This window comes from Toxotes jaculatrix, chromosome 19 (assembly GCF_017976425.1).
Source record: "Toxotes jaculatrix isolate fToxJac2 chromosome 19, fToxJac2.pri, whole genome shotgun sequence".
Classification (NCBI taxonomy): domain Eukaryota; kingdom Metazoa; phylum Chordata; class Actinopteri; family Toxotidae; genus Toxotes; species Toxotes jaculatrix.
In genome coordinates, this window is record NC_054412.1 from 7,589,941 (window position 1) to 7,612,031 (window position 22,091).

General features: G+C 40.1%; 1 protein-coding gene across 1 annotated transcript; it reads right to left on the reverse strand.

The window, feature by feature from the left end:
- On the reverse strand, positions 1-15,492 carry lin28b (lin-28 homolog B (C. elegans)). Its single transcript, XM_041064675.1, has 4 exons — positions 15,403-15,492; positions 14,441-14,631; positions 3,314-3,501; positions 1-313 (listed from the first exon to the last, which is right to left on the reverse strand). The coding sequence occupies exons 1-4, from the start codon at positions 15,410-15,412 to the stop codon at positions 1-3; spliced, it is 702 nt and encodes a 233-aa protein (XP_040920609.1). The 5' UTR covers positions 15,413-15,492.
- Positions 15,493-22,091: the final 6,599 nt, after the last annotated feature.

Genomic DNA, 22,091 nt, shown 5'->3' on the forward strand with positions numbered 1-22,091 from the left:
TCAGGATTTCCTCCACCTCTGGGTCCGGGGGCCGCGGTGTGTGTGGGGCTCCTCGGGGGAGGAGGAGGAGCCCTCCAGGGGAGACGAGCCGGAGCGCTCCTCCTCCTCCAGGGGGCAGAGGTAGGGCCCGGTCCCTGGGCTGGAGGCCGAGGTAGACGCATGTTGGTCCTGAGAGCCTGTGGGGGGCGCCAGCGCCTTGTGGGGACACTGAGCCACCATGTGCGTGATGCTCTGGCAGTAGTGGCATTTCTTTGGCTGGGGGGGCAGGCCACACTCCTTGGCATGGTGATCCAGACCTCCACAGTTATAACAACTACAGGGGGTGGAGGAAAAAGAGGAAAGAGGGCGATGACAAACCCATAAACCAACAGCTAGAAGTAGAAACCCTCATGTCATTATTCCTTAGTTTCATGAATAAAGCGAAGACATCTACAGAGAATGCTTTTTAAGTTTAATTAAGTATAATTTTTAGCAAAATAAATACATGAGTCTATTAACAGAAAAAGACTCAAAAGGCATATTCTCATACAACATCAGCATTGCGTGGCTGAAATACCTGCTCCAGCTTAGACTCACCACTAGATGGGAGTATGACACATGATATTGCTCTGGCTCAAACGTGAGTGGCACTCTGTGGCATGACAAACTGCACCGCGTTATTAAGTTTGACAAGAAGCACAAGAGTGCTGAAAGAGCAGAAATGAAAACTGTGAAGGCAAAAGTGGTCGAGATTTCAGCCTGTCAGGATGCCATCAGCTGTTCTGCCACTACATCAAATCAAACAGACATTTGGACAATTTCTGCAGCTTTAGGCGTCAGATGCTCTTATTCAAGGCTTAATGTCCTAAACAAGTCACCGTTCGGGGTTCATTGTCTTTTTTAATGCTGATCTACTGTTCAAAGCTAATACCTCTTAAGCAAATAAATCTAGAACATGTGACATATTCACTGTTTTAGCACCCCACTGCAATTCATGTTGATTTTAATTTAAAAGCCAAGCAAACTCATGTTGTCTTTATGCAGAAGCTGAAAGCAGCAGAAGCTCATCTTCACCAAAATGTGACCGACTTTAAGGATTTTTAGATGCATCTGATCTGACAGCCCATTAAAAAAAAAACAAAAAAAAAAACAGTACGCACACAGTAAACCAGTGTGTCAGCAAATTGCTACTATTACATAAGAAAACAAATCATGAAAGTCTGTTTCAGCCTTCAGTGCCTCTGAAAAGGGGCTGAATTGTCTCCAGGGAGTGTTTAACATTCATACAATACTTTCCAACCAATTAGAAGAAAAATAGTTGGAGTTTAAATTAAACAATAATTATAATGGACTGGAGTTCATGTTTCTTACAAATCAAGAACAATTTTTTTTAGTGTTTTTCTATACTTAAAGAAAAGTTGTTCCTAGCAGTGTCAACTAACCAGTGAAACAGTGAAATTCAGTATATCATGTAAGACCTAATGGTAGGTTTTAAGATGCTAACAGAAAGTGTCCTCACAACCTGCATTCATAGAACTCATCAAATATCATAAAGCATACTTTGATGTGTAATTAATAATTTTTAATTTACAGTGCTTTTTAAAAGAGCTATAACCATAGAACAATAATTTTAATTATTCTAAATCCACAGGTAGCAGTAAAATGTATTAATCTATTGTACATTTCAGGTTATTTAGAAGTTTATAATATTTTATTAGAAATTAGAATTTAAAAAAACTAAATTAAATTCAAACTTGCTATATTACACATCTCAATGCAATTAAATTCTTCTTAGCAACAAGACGTGCAATAAAGAATCATTAGCACAGACACAATTCTTAATGCAGAATCAGAAGACTAGAAAAACTTTATTGATTGAAACTGCTGAACACTGTGCACTTTTGCTCTTTAGAATTCCAGTAATAAGTTGTTGTGTTTGAAGCCATTCTATCAATTAAGGCTAACTATTTTGAAGAGATTATTTTTCTTGGATACTAGGGGGCATTTTATTTATTAATCAATATTCTTTGGCAACAAAATGGTTACGTAATGAGAGCTTAAACAATCCAGAAAATTCAGCAACATTTGGAGAATATTCCCTGACAACCTGCTGCAAAGACCCAGTCTGTATTTTCTAAAAGGCACTGCTTTCATAATCAGTGTCTTCACTTTTCATTTCCACGACCGCTGGTTTTTCTGCGCACATCAAACACACTGATAACGCTGTGATCTGAAGAGCACTAGTGCAGAGAAGGGACTGCACAATAGTTCGTTGCATAACAGAGTGACCAGCAGGGGTCAGAGCAGCGTAACTGCCACACCAGCCGCTCAGCACTGAGCGCGCTCACAAAGACAGATGACATCACAGAGATCTACCTGCCACATCTGAATCCAATACCGCCTTGCTACCACCTTAGTAGAAGGTAGGGACACTTGACCTAACACTGGATCAATTATCCCAGATAAACTGAATTATTCAGCTGTGTAAAACAATCAGGGAGCCTTCTCTCCCAGATCCTGTTTCCTCCTTTCTGACAGAAGCTTTTCTTTTCACACCTTAAAAAAGTGGACGGCACAGGGTTGTTCCACTCTAGCGGCTGTGATGCAGCAATATAAAGAGTGGCAGAGCCGGACTTTCGAATGTAAATGTAGCCCTGTCGTCATGTGATGCCTTCCTACAATAGATACAGTATATACTCGGCTCTGCCTAGCAGGATTTGCTATACATCAAATGAAGGCATTCTCTGTCAGCAGGAGGACAGGGAACGCAGCCTCTTCTGCTTAAAGCAACGGGCATTTTCGAGGAGCTCCATATGGCTCGCACTGACAGATTTTAGCAAAGCACCCTTCAGGATTTTACTGAGGACAAAACAATTGATTGAGCTACTGCCGCATTGAGATGCATATAAGCCCAATCCATCCCTCTGCAAAAGCCGCCTCTAATGTAAAAGCTGGCAAATTGATTTAAAATAGCAGCAATGGCAGGCAAAGTGCCCTATTCAATTCCTTATTATGGTGCACAATAACCATAGCAACAGGCATGTTCTCAGGCAGATTGAATAGATTTAATCTATAATCTCAGCCCACTCAGAAATAGCTCGCTGCAGTGAGATGTATGTATAACATGTCTCCCACTATAGCACTGCCTTGCTTTGTGAATGCAGCCACCAGCACTCACGTACATTCAGGTTTTGTTAGGAGAGGCGTAGACTGGTGAGATGTGCAGGCATACGTATGAACTATGACATTCCTACAGACAGAGAACACGTAAAAACTGTTTTACTAATTCACTGCTTGTTTTCACTTTCATGTTTCTTCATTTTGCCACACTCACCGGTCTCCCTTTGGTTGGCGTTTCTGGAGTGGGACCTTCCCCTTGGGTCTCCTTTCGCTGCCTGCGCAGGGTCCCCCACCTGGTCCGGTTACCCGTAGGGACTCCAGGCCCTTAGAGGACTTCTTATAGGTGAACTCCACCTGCTCACCCTCCTTTAAGCTGCGGAAGCCCTCCATCACCAGTTTGCTCTATGGAGAATTTAAAAAAAAAAAAAAAGCAATTATCCTTTTAACAGTGACTGTTTTTTTTTTTTTTATTATAATGCCTACAATATAGAAGAGTGTGCATTTAAGTCAGTTAAAAGCTAAAAGTAAGTTACTTGAATTTGCTTTAATTTCAGTATGAAAACATACAGTTACACCTGTTCCTGTGGCAACTGATAATAAGGCATTATATATATATAAAAAGGATTCTGATCGAGTACACAAGTGCGACTTGTAAGATTTTGTAAGAGCACAATTCACAGTATCACAGCAGTTAGAATATCAAAATCATTTAAACTGTCTCAGACATCCACGTGTCCTTGAATAGTGATGAATCATTTGGGCACCAGTTAAAGGCAAATCTCTCCAACACGTCATCTTTAAACGCTTTAAATACACAATAGTATCGGGATGTGTTTTACCTTGACTGGTTCTAATGGGTATTTTTTTAACCTCGAATGATAAACTCAAGTGACAACGACTGTATGCTTTACACATAAATGGTCTTCAACAGGAAAGAGAAAGGTGTGAGAAAGATATGCTCTGTATTGAGCAGAAAAGGTCATTTTTCGATTAAAAATAAAAACTCAATTTTAAGCCTTAGTTCCACATTTTGTCTGGACAGCATAAAAGTCAGAATTAATGTTTTAGTTATGTATGCCAACACCCACCAGACTGAATATAACATAAATGTATTATCAGATCTGTGGGTAGACAAACAGCTGTCCAATCATTAATCAACACTCTCTAAATAGCTGTCGCAGAAGAATCAAGACTTATTAATTCTTGCAAGTTTACTGCGGTGCCTTGTGCACCTTGCTGCATGCAGCAGCATACAATGAACACAGAAAGACATCATTTCAAACATGGTGCCTCGACTGTATGTGGTTTGCACCAACTGTCATGATAGTCTGTGCACAGAGGGACTTGCTATACTCCCATTATCTACTCTTCGCAGAGACACCACTTCCTATTCTTTCTGCAGGGAGAAAAGACGAGAGTGTCGCACCCATGCAATCATTTTCTCTCAGCAGATCCACCATCCATCTTATCTACATGATCGGAATTATTGATTTAGTTACTACATAACCTCTGGACAATGATTTATGTCTTGTTGATTGCACAGAACGGACGGCTGATAGGACCTGTATCCATGACCTTCATGAATCGCAGCGAGCCCTGCAGATCTCGGCATAGGTAAACACACACCCACACGAGCATGCAGTGTGCAGAGCAAACCTACTACCTACTATACATCGAGTCCTATAAATAACACGCAGGCTATCTGTAAATGCAGTGCCTGCTGTAGAGACAGATGTGTAGGAGACAGAGGAAGAGAAAGGTGCAAATGATCACAGGGAATCAAATGTGAAACTGTAGAGGAAGGAGTGAAAATGTGCTCAGCAGCATTTTTTTTTCTATAATGTCCGTGCCAACGACTGCAGTTACAGGAAGCTAAATGTGCTCTATAGGTAGTGTGTCTGTAGATAATACAAATGAATATGATATGTAAGAGAGATTTTTTTTTTTTTTTTTTTTAAAGAAGGAATGTATAAAACAGTGAGAAGTGGGAAAGCGAGAAAAATGATGTGTGATTTAATTACAAACTAAGAATAGAGTTGGCACTCACAGCACTGTGGAGGATATCTCATTACCACTATACACTGAAATAAAGATAAAAGTCAAAATTTAGGATCAAACCGGCATCACATAAGAGTAAAAAAATATTTTAGTGTAACGTATTTAGTATAGGATAAGGTATTTTCTGTTTTATTGTATGCTTATGAAAAACAAGTGTGTTGAGAGTAAATTTTATAAAATGATTTCTTAGACCCTGTTTCATAAAGAGGCCCCTTATTTTCAAAACCTAATTCGTTAAGAAAAAAAGAAATTAAATGAGTAATACAATGTAATCAAAATAAAACAGCTGTCTTTGCATCTATTACTGAACCGTTTAAAATTATGTTCTGATTGACAATGTCACAACGTGTGAACGTGGTTTATTTAGCACACTCTCAATGCAAAACGATTCTAAACCTTTTAAACGAATTCTAGTGACATTCACTGAATGAAGAACAACTCCCATTAGAATTTAATAATCTCTCAAGGTTACATTAAATAAATTAGTTATTTAAAATTAATTTTTCATTCAATACCATTTAAGAATATTCTTTATGTCCATATGCACCACTTAGATGAGTGAGTTAGTTTTGTTATATTGGTTTTATAAGTAATTTTAACTTAATTTCTAGAACTTTCTGTATGAAAGAATAAGGTCATCAAAAAACTACTTTTAATTAAACTGAAAAGAATTGGTAAATACAATTCCTTCTCATTGCAACTGTGTGAACTAAGATTTTGCTTCTAAAAAATGAAATGAAAACTAAAAAAGAATTCAATGACAGAATTTTAAAATCCTTAAACCTGAAAAAACACAAATACAGACATGAACATGCGTTAGTCTTATTTAAATTAATTTTAAAATAGTGTGTATTATTGTACTTTTCTTTATCTCAAGCACATCTGAATATGAGTTGCTATAAATTGAGTCACATTCAAAAGGCACTCCAAAGATATCACACAGAATCAATCAAAGCGATCACAAGGAACAAATTGTGCTTCAAATTAGAGAAACTGAAACATGCAAAATAAAAAAATGTTAATAATAATCTGTTTATTCCCCACAAAACTACAAGACAGCTCTGTCTTCTGCCTTAATAGCAAACTACTTTGAAGCTATCCTTCCTCCTTATTTACATACTTCTACATTTCCACAATTTATAAGAAAGCAAAATTGCTGGTGTTGAAATATTCAGTGCAAATAATTTTCTAAAAATGTATTCATTCCATTCTCTCTCAGAATTCCTTTCCTTTCGCTCCCTGTGGTTACTGAGGAATACAGCCAAGGCCACTTTGCTTCCAGTCGATTGCTGATGGAAGACTCATCCGTTTTGTGCATTCAGGTATTGGATTTGGCTTTGAGGAAAGGACGAGGATCCGGGAATGAAAATGAGCGAAAGCAAAGATTTTTGCAGAGCAGATGTAAGAGGAGGAATAAAACAGAAGGGACAATGAGGTGAGTCACAAACTGAGCTTGTAGTTTTATTCAACCAATAAGAGTCGATCTCAAGTGCCTGTGCTGCAAAAACAATGAATTCCATGATTTAACGATCAATAATTTATTAATATAATCAACCAAGCCTCCCAGGACATGCATACATACATGCATGGCTTTCTATTATTTTTCCATGAACAACAAACAAAGGCACCTCAAGCTGTTTGAACATTCAAATTAAAGGGCCAATTGATTTTATGATTACCATCATTAGACCATCCCAGTGACTGAAAGGCATTCCTGCAGCGTAAATTGATTTAAAAAAAAAAAAAAAAAGCAAATAAAAAAAATTGCACCCATCCCCCACGAAACTCAATGTATTCTGAATAATGATGCATAATCATGGGCTGGTAGACTGTGAAGCACATGAGCCCTTCCTCTTCCTCTCCTGTCTTCAGTCCACAGGCAGCTTGTCTCTCCAGGTCAAAGTTGAGTGGTTTGTCTCAGCACCCTACCCCCTCTCCAACCCCCTCAATGCCCACAATGCACTAGTGAGGAAACCACACAACCTCTTTTGTTCTGCAGAAATGCAGGAAAACACACACACACACACATACAGATCTCCTCCATATAGGACGCGGTATCACGCTCCTGCCTTCATGTCTAAGAGTTTAATTTCTGAAGCATGGGCTTACAACAGCTCAGTCTCCTCAATTATGTAATAAAAGGCAGCATGTGTATTTATGTGTGTGTGTCTGCCTCTGAGCTGGTGTGTGCATGTGTCAATGTGTGTGGTAAAAAAAAAAAAAAAAAAAAAACTTCACAAATCAGAACCTGCAACCCGAGTCCCCTCCTCTCGAGTGACCTGGCGGGTGTCCTGACCCGTTTCAGTTTACGCACAGAGGTCAGGAAAGGGCACGGCTGGGGAGAGGGAGAGAGAGAACGTCGGAGAGAGAGAGGGAGAGAGAACACAAAATGGAGGAGTGGCCTGGAGTGGGGGGTGCTCGATGAGGGAGGGAGTTGGGGTTGGAGGGAGTCATGGAAATGCCTCCAGCGCATTCTGTTCAGCTCCAGTGGAGGAGCAACTCCTGATCAGTGGCTGGACTTTAGGGGAGCCCAAGCACAAAACCCCCATTTGATCAGGAGCCCCACAGGTCAGCAGCAGAAATCCAGGGGTCAGCGGTATACCCATCCCAGCAACACCCCCTGCCCGACAGGAGGACCACACCAGCTCTCAGAGCCACCAGCAGCTACTGTCACATCCTAAAAGCCGAAGAAACTGATCCAACAAAATGGATACCGAAATACTCTAAAATGGCTTGATTATGCTTACGAGCTTCCTTATATGTAATAAATATCTTCCTATAGCCCTACATGTGTGTATGCGTATGTATTTGTGTGTGTGTGTAGGAAGGAGCCAGCGATCAATACGGACTCCAACATCCTGGATAGAAATAGCCCTCCTTTTCATCGGCCAGGCCCTCGTCATCACCAGGCCCAGCAATCAATACAGGAAGCTGTAACGTGAGGGGATGGGGAAGCGGATAGAGGAGACCCACCAGCCTCCACCAACCTCTCTCTCTCCGTGATGGCCACCAGGTATGGAATGGCTAATTATGGGATGCTTTAAATCAGAGGTGGCCCATGCGGAGCCGCGCATCGGATCGTACTAGTATCAAGAGGAAAGGGGGTGTGTAGGGGTGAGCACGAGAGAGATGGCGGTCACCATGTGGTGTAGTGCCATTAAGTAGCTTTTTACACACAGGAAATGCTAAGTGGACAAAGCTGGGCCAGATCAGCTCAGATGGACATAACCCAACAGGACGCATATAAACCAAAGAAGAAAGAGGAGAGAGGAAAAGGAGCAAGAAAGCTGGATGAAGGAGAGAGAGAGAGAGAAAAAAAACACTCCCGAAAACATGCCGGTGAAAACCACCAACAGAGCTGTTCTTATGACGCTGACACCCCAACCCTCCTCAACACGTTGTCATTAGTGGCCCTGACCCCTGAACCCCACCCAACCCCCATCAAACACTTAAAAGCCTTCATGTTTCCTCTGCCTCAAATTAACAACATCCAACACCCACGATTATGACTGGGGCAAATATTTGATCTGGGGGGAGGAAGCACTAGATCATCTTGCTACGTTTATCAGCACGAGAGGGGAAATGAACCTAGCTGAGGTGACTGGTGATAAAACACACAGCCTGCTAATAACTGAACCCATTCAAAACAGAACCACTAATACAAAGCATTTAGATTTTTTTTTTTTATTTTACAGAAATGGTGATGGTGTCCCTGTGATGGTGACCCTCTGAAGACGTGTCACGTTCCAAATGGTAAATATAAATAAATGCCTGATGAATAAAACTGTCACATTTCTTGATATTATACTATATTAATACACTTTCACAAAAACCAGACATCATTAACAGACTTGTTCTTTCAAATATTAAGCTGCACTTTTCTTTTAAGTTGTACAAGCAACATTGTTATTGAGCATGGTTTGATCTGAAACCATTACTTCATAGATTTTGTTACAGCTGACTAGATTTGCAGAGGCAAAAGCTGATTTGATTTACATTAAGAGATAAACACGAGTGATAAAATGGAGGTCTATCTTTCTATCCATTTATGTATCTGCCTATCTATCTGCCGATCTATCTATTCATTACAGAAAACTGGCCTCAGACATTTTCATTGCCACTTAAGATCTAATCTTTACACATTATCCCCCTATTAGTAAAAACCCTTTATTTTTAAGAAAACATTTTAAACCTTTTTCTTTGCCATTTTACATGGAATTTGACTGTGTATTATCTCAATTTCAAACCCATGACTGATGTATTCCAAACACGGTTTGAGAGAAAAGAAATCTCCCCAATGATTAACTTATTTTACATTTTTTACACATGCTTTGCCTTATTCTATATATCTAGATATTCTTCTAAAATATATATTTTTTAAAATCTATCTTTTAGAGATGGTTAGTTGATTAACAGAAAACTAATCTGCAAATATTTTGATAATTAGACCATTTTAGTCATTTTTCAAGCAAAAATGCCAAAGATTTACAGCTGCCAGCTGAGGATTTTTTGCTTTTCTCTGTCAAACTAAATATATTTGGGTTTTCACTGTGTTGTTTGGATTAGAAAAAGCTAATTGAAGATGTGATCTTGTGCTGTGGGAAGTTCTACAGGGAATTTTTAACTATTTTCTGACATTTTACAGACAAAAAAAAGTTCACAGATTAAAATTATAAGTTGCCGCCCTATTATCAAAAATTTAAAGTGCAGAGAAAAGCCTCTTTTAAAGATATATTTACTGATTAATGTATATTAGTCTGTTAGACTTTAATTCAATGAAATTAAATAAATGTCAGAGGTGAAAACACATCCAACAATCAACTTTTGGACTCTGTATTTCAGGTGAACTACGACTTGTTTTCAGCCCTGCTCTGCTTTCTACTCCGCCACCTTTCCAATTACCAATCACTCCGCTGTATGTGGCCAGCTCCTCAAAAGGAAGTCACGTGACCATTCTTTCTTCTTCTCTTGCGTTTTTTGATGTGCAGAGCAGAAGGGTGGGTTGGTGGTGGTGGTGGTGGTGGTGGTGGTGGTGGAGGAGGAGGAGGAGGGTGGGTGGGGGGATAGTGTGGCTGCAGGAGAGACAAAGCCTGATACTGGCTATCTGGAGGCAGAGATGGGTGGGGCCTGCATGCCAAACGGTGACACGGACCAGAGGTTAATCTCACTAGGGGCCCACTTTAACCTCGCTACACAAAACACACACTCTCCCTCGTGCACTCACACATACGTACGCACTCAGAACCTAAAACATCTTACAGCGGTTCACATGTAAGACATCAACAACCTTACGATTAAGAGCAGAAAGTAAGAACCACACACACTCACACACACTTACAGGGGCTCCGTAAATTGAACACACACTCTGGAGGTTTCAGGAGAATAACAGCAGCAGCAGCAAACTGTTCAACATTTCAAACTGATTACCGACAAAGGGCAAGCAGCCCCCCACCTCACCGCCACACACCCCTTCACTCCACCCAACCCTCCTGCCTTTTTGTCTTTAAAGAAATTCCTCTTTTTAAAGAATGCCTGAGGAGAGAGCACCCCCCATGTCCCAGCAGGAACTCACACACATGCACACACACACACACACACACTTACACACAGAAAAACACTCAGTGCAGGTAGAGAAGGGGTTGACAAACAGAGATAATGAAATGGCTTGTGCGTAGACTCACTAAGCAGAGAGCTATAGCGAGTGAAGGCGCTTAATTACTCTCTCTCGCACACACACACACACACCTTCCAAAAGGAAGTGATCAGATAGGAGCCCTGATGAAGAGGCCTCCCAGGAAGAGAACTCGTGGTCGGGCGGGGACCCTCTCGCTGACTCACACACACATGCACACACACACACTCTCACCCTCCCTCTCTTACCTCCTGCTCCTCAACTCACTCGTCTTTTTCCAACCTCTCGCTCATGTTTTCCTCCTCAGCTACCACTAGCACACCCCCCACCCCTTACACCGCACCACCACCACCCCCTCACCCGCACTTATTTTTCCCACATCCCTCCTTCTCTTTCTCCTGTCCTCATGCTCCCTTTTCCCCTCCCCATAGTTCCTGCCTCTGTCTCTCTCTCTCTCTCTCTCTCTCTCTCTCTCTCGAGCATATAGGGTCAGGGTTGTTCAGGAATAAATCTGCGATCTTTCCACTGCTTCTTTTTTACATTAACTCCTAACCTTGCATCATAAATGCAGAAAATATTGCGTGACCTTTGTGTCATGCTAAACTCTCTCTTTCAGCAGCTTGTACAATAAAATCCTGTTTATGCAGGTCTGCTTGTTAGCGTGCCACTGATTAGAAATGTTGCCTCCGGTGCAATCAGTTGTACTTACATCTGCAACAATTAGTCGATTAATGGACTAGCTGATCAGCAGAAAATTAGATTGTCACTATTTTTATAACTGAATACACATTTTAGCCATATTTCAAGCAAAAAAATGCCAAACCTTTGCTAGTCACAGCTTATCAGATGTAAAGATTAGATGCTTTTCTTACGCCAATGATTTATTTATGATAATAAACTGATTATCTTTTTTGGATTTTGGACCATGGGTCGAATAAAACAAGCAATTTAAACACATCTGCTTGGGCTGTGGGGAATGATGACAGACATTTTTTTGACATTTTATAGACAAAATGATTGAGAAATCAAGAATAATCGAGAATAATCGAGAAAAAAAAATCATTTGATTAAATTGATAATGAAAATAATCATTAGTTGCAGCCCTACTTGTATCTTAATGGAAATATTAGAAAATATACATTTCAGTCACTGAAGCCCAATGTTCCCAAATCTGAAAATTTCATAAACGTAAACATCTGGAAATATTATGAATATGTCCAAATAACTTCAGGCTGAGAGGGAGGAACAGTCTGACAAAATGAGTGATTTAATGAGAGTGTATAGATGAATGCAAACACTTGCAAAGAACCGGGGTGTTTTGCATTCAATATGACAATGTGCTTATGAATGCATATTGTCCTCTCTTTGTGCTGTACGACATTTGTGTTATTGTAAACGCATAGCTGGAAACTCTGGGGGGAAATGCACCAGTATAAACACATGATTCATTGTGTGCTAGTCAATTAAATCCATAAGGATTTTTTCAGAACAATTTCCATTTTAAAACATTCTAAAAAAAATTCAACCAGCTACACACAAATTATGAAAATCATTATCCAGAGCAGGAACTGACAGTTACTGTTTGCAACCATTTCCATCTCTACACCTTTATAAAGAAAGCACCTTGACTGAGCTACTTCACGCATTTGAAAAATATTCCCGCAGAAACCTACATGGCACCAGCCTGTCCTGCACTATTGGTTACAAAATGCTGAGACAGACAAGTGTTTATTTGACTTCTGCTCAGCTCTTTTACGCTGTTTCCCAGACTAGATCTGATCCACCTCTAAAACATCCCCAGCCAGTAGGGAAATCAGGAGCCTGGAGTATGTAGATAGATGCTTTTCATTCAGTCAATAGAGCCACAATATGAAAATATCAATCAAAAACTGATAACACAATGCTGCAATCTGCACTTTCCCGAGCCTATGCTCGTTTCCAAAACTTGCGTATCAGAAACTGTATGCACACGTATATGAAGTCTGACAGAAAATTAAATCTGCATTATTTGATGTACACATGATGATGCACATCCATGCCATCCAGCAAAGGTCAATATATTCTTTAAACATAATTCAACCAAGATGTGAATGTTTTACCACCATGTTCACTGTAGGATTGAATTTATTTTATACCTACCAGCTTAAAGAACATTTATTTTTAATCACCAGAATAACTAAGCAATATTAAATAAATAACTTAGATCAATTAACAAGATTAATAGCACATTCATAATGAAAAAGCTTAATCAATCACAGGTCAATCACTATTTAATTTTTGTTACATTACAGACCCAGTTTCATCTCTGAAATCTATTCTACATGTGTATAAAAAAAAAAACAGGCTGAAAAACATAGTGTTTTTCTTCAAAACAAACCAGACTGAGTAGTCAACTTTCTGTGTGTCTAAATCACCACACCATCAAACTTATTTAAGTTCCATAAGAAAGGGCTGATAGGGAAAACAAATGAATGCCTCTGTGAAGGTATAATTCATATTTCTCAATATTCCAAGTTTCCCTAACAGTGATCAGTGGATCCATCTTTTTTTATTCACCACTACATCACTGCTGACATCTGACCCCTGATATGCTCCCCCTGTCCCCACCAGTTCAGCACAACATCCCGTGAGTGCACAATAAAGACACCTCTAGGAGAGGGTGTCAAACGAAATGGTGAAAATAACCCCCCCAGCCACCCCACCCTCTGTCATGCCTCCCCGACTATTTTAAAGCCACTTTATAGGACGGTAAAAAAAAAGGCGATTTAACGGAGGGGGGGGGGGGGGGGGGGGGGGGCAGGATCTGAAAGAAGGGAGGACTCCTCTGCTCTTTGTTTGCTGCAGAATAAGTCGAAAAACAAGGCCCCTGAAATGAACTCCATGCACAATAAATCAACAGTAACATGCGGTGGAGAAAGAGAGAAAAAAACACAACAGGCTTCACATCACACAAGTGAGTGTAAATGTAAAAGGATGTTGGGTGTTTTCAGCAAACTGGATGTTCCGTTTCAAACACAGCAAGAGACACAAAAAAATAATAATAAAAAAAGAAATACAGCGAGGAGCAAAAAGCCAACCTCCCAGAACATAGCCCAGTATGAGTGAGCACAGTTTGACTTTTTAAAAGCATGCTTTCCGACATGTTAGCTGGCTGGATATCAAGCAAGCTCTGCTGTCCATTAGGACCAAGTGTGAAACTAACCGTGTCACAGCCACACGACATTTCTTCCCTTCCCTTTACAATGCAGAGGGAAGCGAGGCAGGGAGAGGGCTGAACGCATGTGGCTCAAAGAGGAAACTTAACGTGTTTTTTCAAGCCCGTGGACAACATGTGATTACACAGTAACACGTTGGGCAATGCAAAACATCCGGATAGTAGGCCTACAATGCAACTACCGACAGACGGGTGCTCTGAGAAGAAATAAAGGGGCCTGCGGGTATCAGGACGGGATTTGAAGTGACAGGGAAATTGTTGGAAAAGGAAATAAAAGTAATTAATCATTCGTCGCTTGCTCTTTTGCACGTTTCTGAAAAGCCAAATCCGGATGAGGCCGATGCGCACCACATCACCGCAAAACATGTTTATTCCTCGGTGGTGTGTGTTTTTCTTATATGCATATACATTTGTATATTTTTTTGGCGTCAACTTACTTGGTGGACGAAAACATCCAGAGGGGGGTCGACGGGGCTCCCTTCGCTGCTGGTCATTGAGATAAATCCAAAGCCCATCCGGACGTTGAACCATTTGCAGAAGCCCAATCCCGACAGGATCTGAGGTCGAGTCCGGTCCTCCTGCTCGGTGGACTTGGCGTTGTCTTCTCCGCCACCTTTACCCGGCCCGCCTGAAAACGAGGGAGCACGCAAGAAGCAAGTTAGATCATTTTTTACCGCGACAGAGACACACCACAGGATGGCTAACCCATTTCCCTGCGCGCATACCGGTTTAGATAAGTTTAATGGGGCTCTGTTGTGCAAAAACTTCTTCAAGAAGCGTGGGGGGAATCCCCTCCACTTGCGAATGCAAGCTATGTGAAGTTCAGGGCCGGTAGAAATTTCCTATACTACAACTTTCGCCATCACATAAGTGATCAGGGGCGCGTGGTGTTCTGATCCGGTGTGCATCAAGCCAAACACCCACCCCTCCAAAAAAGTTGTTTGTTACTCCGTGCCAGATGATTGCCTCTGATTTGTGCACAGACACGCTCAGTCGGTGTAACTTGTGGAGGATTTTTTTTTTCCTCTCTCGTGCATCTACAGCCCGCTCCTACTGTGGAGTTGTGGACTATAGGATCCAGAAGGCAGGTGTATACACATGGCTCCTCGAGCTTTACCAGTGGGCAGAGCAGCATATACGCTCTAACAATGCATATATCTTAATGCAGCGAAACATGGTTGCATATGGTGCTCCGCAGGGGCGGTTCAGGTCGTTTTTTGAAAGGTTTGGAACAATAATCACGTTGCACCTTGTGCCCCCCCACCCTCTCTCTCTCTCTCCCTCTCTGTGTCTCTCTCCCTCTTCCTCCCCTCCCTTCCTCCCTCCCCCTCCCCTCCTCGCGCGAGCAGATTGGGAGAAAAAACTAAGAGCAGAAAATAGAAAATAATTGCAGAATAACCTTCGGCCATGTTTCCCCGCGGACCCTCTGCGCCCAAGTTGCAATAGAGAAGCTTCCTCTGCGAAAACGGGCTGCGGTAGTCACCATTAATCCGACATCCTCGATCCCATCGGTCACCAATTTAGCTCGCATGGTACGGCGTGCTTTCTGCCTTTTGATATTTTTGTCATGTCTCTCTCTCTTCCCTTCAAACCCTTTCCTCACTCACACCACCTCTGTACTGCTCTATCTCCCTCCCTCCCTCTCTCTCTCTCTCTCTCTCTCTCTCTCTCTCTCTCTCTCTCTCTCTCTCTCTGTCTCTCCTTCGCTCTCATTCGCTCGTGAGCTGGCTGTGCCCGTTCCCGTAGTGAGAACACGTGACTTTGTCAATTACATGCTTTCTTGCTACTAATTCCTGCCCCGCGATTCCGGGGAAGAGGGGAATCGGGCTCGCAACCATCAGTAACATACATAGGAATTATGTTATTCAAAAAAAAAAAAAGACGTTGACTGTTGCATTAACAGGCTGTGATGTGTGTATGTACAACACAGCGTACAATGTGCTGCATGTGCTGTGTTGTTGTGGTGGGTCTATTAGACACTGTGTCATAAGGGGACTGGTGTAGCTACACGAGGCTGTTATGCACTGAGATTAGATTAGATGGAATTAAATCAAATTTTAATGAACTGTGTTGGATAATTGGGTGGTCACAGAAGCAGAGAGAAAAACACGAAAATAATGAATCAAGCCACTAGAACAAAAGCAAACGGTGAAGTTAAATGCATGAAGGCATAGCATCTGCACTGGCTTACCTACTGTTCCCCCACTGTAAGATGTGCATGGATGGATATGCAGCTGTGTGTTCTGTGTTTTCTATTTAGTGCTTCATAGAACTGCAACAAACATCTGAACAGAGATATACATATACATATTAAACTACATTTTAGTTAGTTGGTTAGTATTCAGCGCCCATGGGCCATCACAGTGGTGTAACATTTGTCACACATGAACAACTTTTTCTTTTACATTGCAAACAAAACACTTATTCTTCTCTCCCAAGTTTGATCAATAAAATCTGCTGCAAAAATGTTCCCTTCCTAAAACACAACTCAGGTGAGTTTAGCCAGTCATACATGTCTCAGCATCCTCTGACACATGTATTATACCAAAATAAAGCAACCACTGACTGCAGACCTACAAAGACTGCTGCTCTTTAAAGTATGATTTCAATTTCTGTTGAACAAAAAATGTTAGAGAAATAACAACCAACCATGCAAAGAAACCCAAAGTCCCCCCACTTGAAACCAATGATAACAAAAACACCAACACAGAATAAAATGCAAATGATCATTTTCATTGCTTTCCATGCATGGACATGTTGTTTCTGAGCTCATGTTCCTAACATACGACCAGTTACCTCCCAGCATCATAGTGGGCACCGGAGGAGAGCTGAACTCACAGCTTTGGAATGTGACTGAAAAATCCAGAAAAACAAACCTGAAAACTGATGTGTTCAGTCCCATGATCTTAAGTTGTCACTGGGAAATCAATCCTTAGGCAACAGACAGTTACCTGAGGGTTGTCTGGTAGTTTTTATAATGTTAATAGAACTAAATTTAATGGTGGATAAAGGACAGAGCCTGTACACAGATGAAGCCATCAGATGAAGCATTTGTGCTTGTTTCTTGTTTCTTTTCTGCATTGCAAACCAATACAGGGACAAAAAATAAGAACTTATGAAGATTTTTTTCTTCCTGTGAGTGATAACAAATTACTTTCATTTGAGTTAAGACAAAAAAAACTGCCACTATTACTAACAGTTTTAATAACTTACAGCTTTGTAGAGTTATGAAATTTTCAATAGACTTTTTTTATCGTCAAATAGCTACATAATTTTGTCCCTTTCATACTTCAGACTTTATTGATGTTTATTACTTTTGATAAATGTTATGAATGTACATCATAAAATATTCGCTATTGCCTCCAAAAAAAGAAAGAAAGAAAGAAAGAAAGAAAAGAAAAGAAGAAATGTGGGAAATTTCTTCTGCAAGAATCAAAGTTTTTCACAGGTTCTACAGCTCTTACTGCTTGTTCAGGTCACATGTAGTGTCCTCCAACATGGAACAAACACTCTGGAGAGGGACAGGTCTAACCCTAAGCTGCAGTTACTCAAGACCACACAGCAGATCGATAACAACAAGCCTGAAAAATAGTATGTCCATTGAGAAACTTCCCATCTTATCTCACATCTACCCTGGTGGGACGTTTCTCAGGGGGTTATTGCAGGGTATGAGGAAAGAGGGAAAAACACGTTGGAGGAATGAAACAACAACAAGCCCATCTCCACCCACTAGGGCTATAGAGCCCACCCTCCGGAATTCACGAGCTTTACCCCTACCCCCAATTCATCCATCCCAGCCCCCGCGCAAAGGCCTGTTTTTGAAGATGCTTGTAGAGGAGGCCTCTGCAGTGGCCACAGAATTACTGTTTGGGTCACAGGGTTGGATACCAGTGTTAGATGTTATCCACTCACTCATATCCTGACAGAACCTTTCTGATTAGGACAAGTCAGTGGAAATCACCATAGCACAGCTCAGTGACGTGTGCAAGCTAATGACAAGGAATAATGTAGATATAGGTGCCTTTGGATGTGCCTGTTAGAGGTTAGAGGAGATTTTAAGACACCTAAACTCAATGTGAATACCTTTTCAAGTCTGTAAAAAAACTTTTATTTGTGAACTGCAAAAAAAACCCACCTTAAACTTGTGTTACTTGTAAAAGGAACAAGTGTTTAAAGGAGACCTTTATTTCCTTTATTTATTGAAAATATAACATATTTTCAATCCGCTTGGCGCCTGTTTAATTTGCTGTTATGCTGCAGAATAAAATTGATCAGATTTTTTTCCCACTTTTTTTCTTTTGGAGGCAAGTTAGACAGACTAATAAGATCAACTTTTAATGAAAAAATTAAAAAAAAAAAAAAGTTAATGAAATATTGTTTATTTGTTTACTTTGCATGGTATTTCTTATAATCAACACTAACCAGCTGCCACACTTTAGCCACTGTTTTATTTGGCCTAATGCTACGTGTTAAGAATTTCCCAGTTTTATTAAACATGTTTCAACCTCCCATCATATAAAGTTCCACCTTTAAGTTTTGCGAACAGTTAACAATAGAAGTAGCATAACTATGAATTTAATTTCTTTACATTAAAACATTTATTTATCTTCATGCTAAATGATTGGATTGTTTTCAAACTTGTTTTAACTCTACAGCTTCCTTTTATCTGCCTTTGCCAAAGCTTTGCAAAACATTTATATTCATGAAAATAATATTTGCAACAGAACTGTGATTTTGCCTATTTTAGAGTAGTTATTTTTCTTAAAATCAACAACCAGAACCACAGCAACCACACTTGAGTCATCTTTTCATTTGTCTTTACGCTACAGGAAACAATTATTTTCAAACTTTCAAAATTTCAGATCAATCTTATTTTCCACTTTTATAATTGTGAAGAAATACATTGAAAAATAACAACTTTTTCATATTAAGTTAGCAAAAAGTTAGGGAACTCATAGAGCCTTGGATATGAATTGGCCAAGTTTTAAACTTTCTTTGTTTACATTCAGTCATTTTTCTCATGATTAACAACAACTGAAAGTCATACTTCCGCTACTTCTTAATGAGCCCCTAAGCTGCAGAATAAGATTGTTTTCAGACTTGTTTTAACTTCAGATCAATCTTTTTTCCACTTCTATTCACTGTGAACATCAAACAAATACAGCAACTTTTCATATGAAGTTCTGCAAAAAGCTAATGAGTTTAGATTTGTTACATAACTGAGAAGCTGCGGTGTAGCCACTTTTTAATTGTTCTAATGCTGCAGGATAAGATAGTTTTCAACTTTGTTTTAACTTCGCATCAAACTTTTTTCTTCTTTTGTATTCGTGAACAAATACATTGAAAAACGAGCAATGTGGCATTTTGCAGCTCATGTTTGTAACATTACACAGAGTCATGATGAAATGATTTTGATAACTTCAACCTGACTAACTCTGATAATGATAGCATGTAAATTTAAATTTAATTTAAACCTAGGGAAAGGTTTTGCTCACCTGTTACATACATGATTACAAATGAAGGTGCAATACCTGTTGCTATAACCAGAAATGTGCCATGAGAACAGACTTGTGCAAACCCTTTTCAGGGTAAAATTACTCTCTGCTGGGTTCAGATGAAATGTAGGTTCACAGTGTGTACATTTTCTTTGGTTTATTGACAACACCTGAATAGATTTATTAGCTATAACACTTATTCAGGATTGAAAAGCTGATTTTCTAGACTGATTTCCCTGTTTTTTTTATCTTGTGTTTGCCAGATAAGAAAATACTATCTTATAAGTTAAAGACCTTTTAAAAATAATTTTTAAAAAATTATCCCCTGAAACCATTTTAAAATAAGACAGATGATGATATAGTTAACATGAAGTCATGCATGTACATGAAGTCATGCATTATATTTAACTCATGAAGATTTTGTTTCTCTGTATCTCTGGGCTACATGAGATTCTTGATCTCACAACTCAAACTTGGATTCACTTGTTTTAATCAGTTCTTTAAGACTCTCAGACGAAAATCTCTGCAGTGGTGCAAGCTGAAGTCAGGCTGATCTACAGGCATCTTAACCAAAATAGATAATTATGATCATTTAACCTCAATAGCACTTACAGATTCCTGAGTTGTTTGAATACGTGCTTGTCTGAGCAGACTCTGGACTCCCTCACCCCAGCTAACCCCACCCAACCCCCACTCCTCACCCTGCAGGCTCCCAGAGGAAATTTGCCTTTACCCTGCGTTGCTGTCAATGCAGTTCAAAGGGTTCATTGAGTTGGTCTCTCTCTTTTCTCCTTTCTTTTTGGTGAGGGGGTTGTTATTTGTCGTTAACTTCATGCATTCCAGCCACCAATCCTTCACATTTTATATCCTCCACAAGGAAGTGTAAACAGTGTTGGCAAAGCAGCTCATCTGCACTCAGAGTCATTTTTTCAGGAACTCGAGAATATGGACATGTGAAATGTTTTATAAGCAAAAGGTGATTACTTTCTTAATTATTTTCAAATTCTAACCACAGTCCAACTTCACTGTGCTGAGGTTTAATTCTCATTCTTTCAGATTTCTGCCTCTATCTCTGTAAAAGGAAGAAAAAAAAATTCTCCAAGCTCTCCCTTTGATTTATCCACAGATTTCGTTTAGAAATATTTTGAATCAACGAAAAAAAATTGAACAAGCCTCGCAAAATCTCACGTGTGGCATGTGCTCCATGGTCTACAAGACTGCAAAAGTAACCCAAAAGCTTGCTTTTTCTCGCTTCATTTCACCAAAAAACGCTATTAAATCATTCATTTAAAAATCATATTTAATATTCGCGTAAATGTTTTTTTTACAGGAGACTTTCAATCTCATTCATTACCAAGAGCCTTTTTCTACCACTTCTTCATCCCAGCAGAATTTCCACTTCAGTTTTAGGTGGGCAGCAGCAAGAATAATCACAAGAATATATTTATACACAGATATATTCTTTGTAAATCACGTGGTCTTCGCTATTTCTAACCCGATTGTCTCTTCCAGCAGGAGTAAACAGGCCGAAAATATCTGAATGAAATATCTGTGACGTCAGAAAGAGGGAGAGGCTGGAGGAATAAGCGCCTTTGCAGCCGGTGCGCCAGAAACTGCGCACAATGGGACCAAATATCCGCCCGCAGCTCTACAGGTCATCGTTTTATTTTATTTTCATGAATTTGATTTATTTCTTTTGTTTTCGGCTGCAGTGTCTTCCTCTGCTTCTCTCGTGGCTTCACTGAACCTTTTGAAAGTTTCCCAGCGTTTGTTGATCACCTCAGTGAAGCATGCGAACAGGCTTCTAAACCTAGTGATCGATGGATTTCTTCAAGGGAAGATCACGTTAATATTCCTCTGATATTCTTACAGTAACTTTAAGGAGGTTAGGGGCTTAGGGCGACGGCGATCGATAACATTTGTTTCACAGTTTGTTTTCATTTTTTTCATTTTTCTTATTTCCTTATTAAAACTCGAAGTTTAGTTGTGATGTATAAATATGTAAGTGCCATTTCGCCACTTAATTACGAGCGTCAGTCTGGACATGTGTAACCGTCTTTGACTTCACGACTTTCTTGAATGTGTTTGATGTAAGAACCGATCAGTCACTGTGTCGTGTTGCTAACTCCGGTCATTTCAGGTCAATGAAAAGCAGGTTCTGTAGCTCCACATACGGGGGCTTTTTGCGACTATATACCGTCTTTACTGTTTGCTGGGTAAATTTAAAGAGAGGGAAATAAAATGTGAGGTGTTCTACGAGAGCTTTCCTGTAGAGAGTTTTATTTAGAAAAAAAAAAAAAAAAAGCGAGACTCACCTGTGGGAGAGGGAGCGGACATCCTCCTTTTTTTTCTCCGTGGATGAATGAGATGGCACAGGCAGACAAGACCTTTCTCACGGTTTCCCTTCGATGGAGCAAATGTGGAGGAAGGTAGAGTTCAGCCTGCTGGACTTCAAGCCTGCCGACGCTCTAGTTTGAGTTACATGTTTAGGGCTGACTTTAACCTGCAGGGAAGCCAAGTGACCGACTGGAATCAAAGAGATTTTCCATGGATGAATATTTTATAGTGACACTGTAACACAAGCTGCAGCAGC

Coding starts and splice junctions, on each gene's coding strand:
- lin28b (XM_041064675.1), bottom strand. Junction 3,502..14,440: donor TGGATGTTTTCGTCCACCAA/GTAAGTTGACGC, acceptor AATTCTCCATAG/AGCAAACTGGTGATGGAGGG. Junction 314..3,313: donor CGCCAACCAAAGGGAGACCG/GTGAGTGTGGCA, acceptor CACCCCCTGTAG/TTGTTATAACTGTGGAGGTC.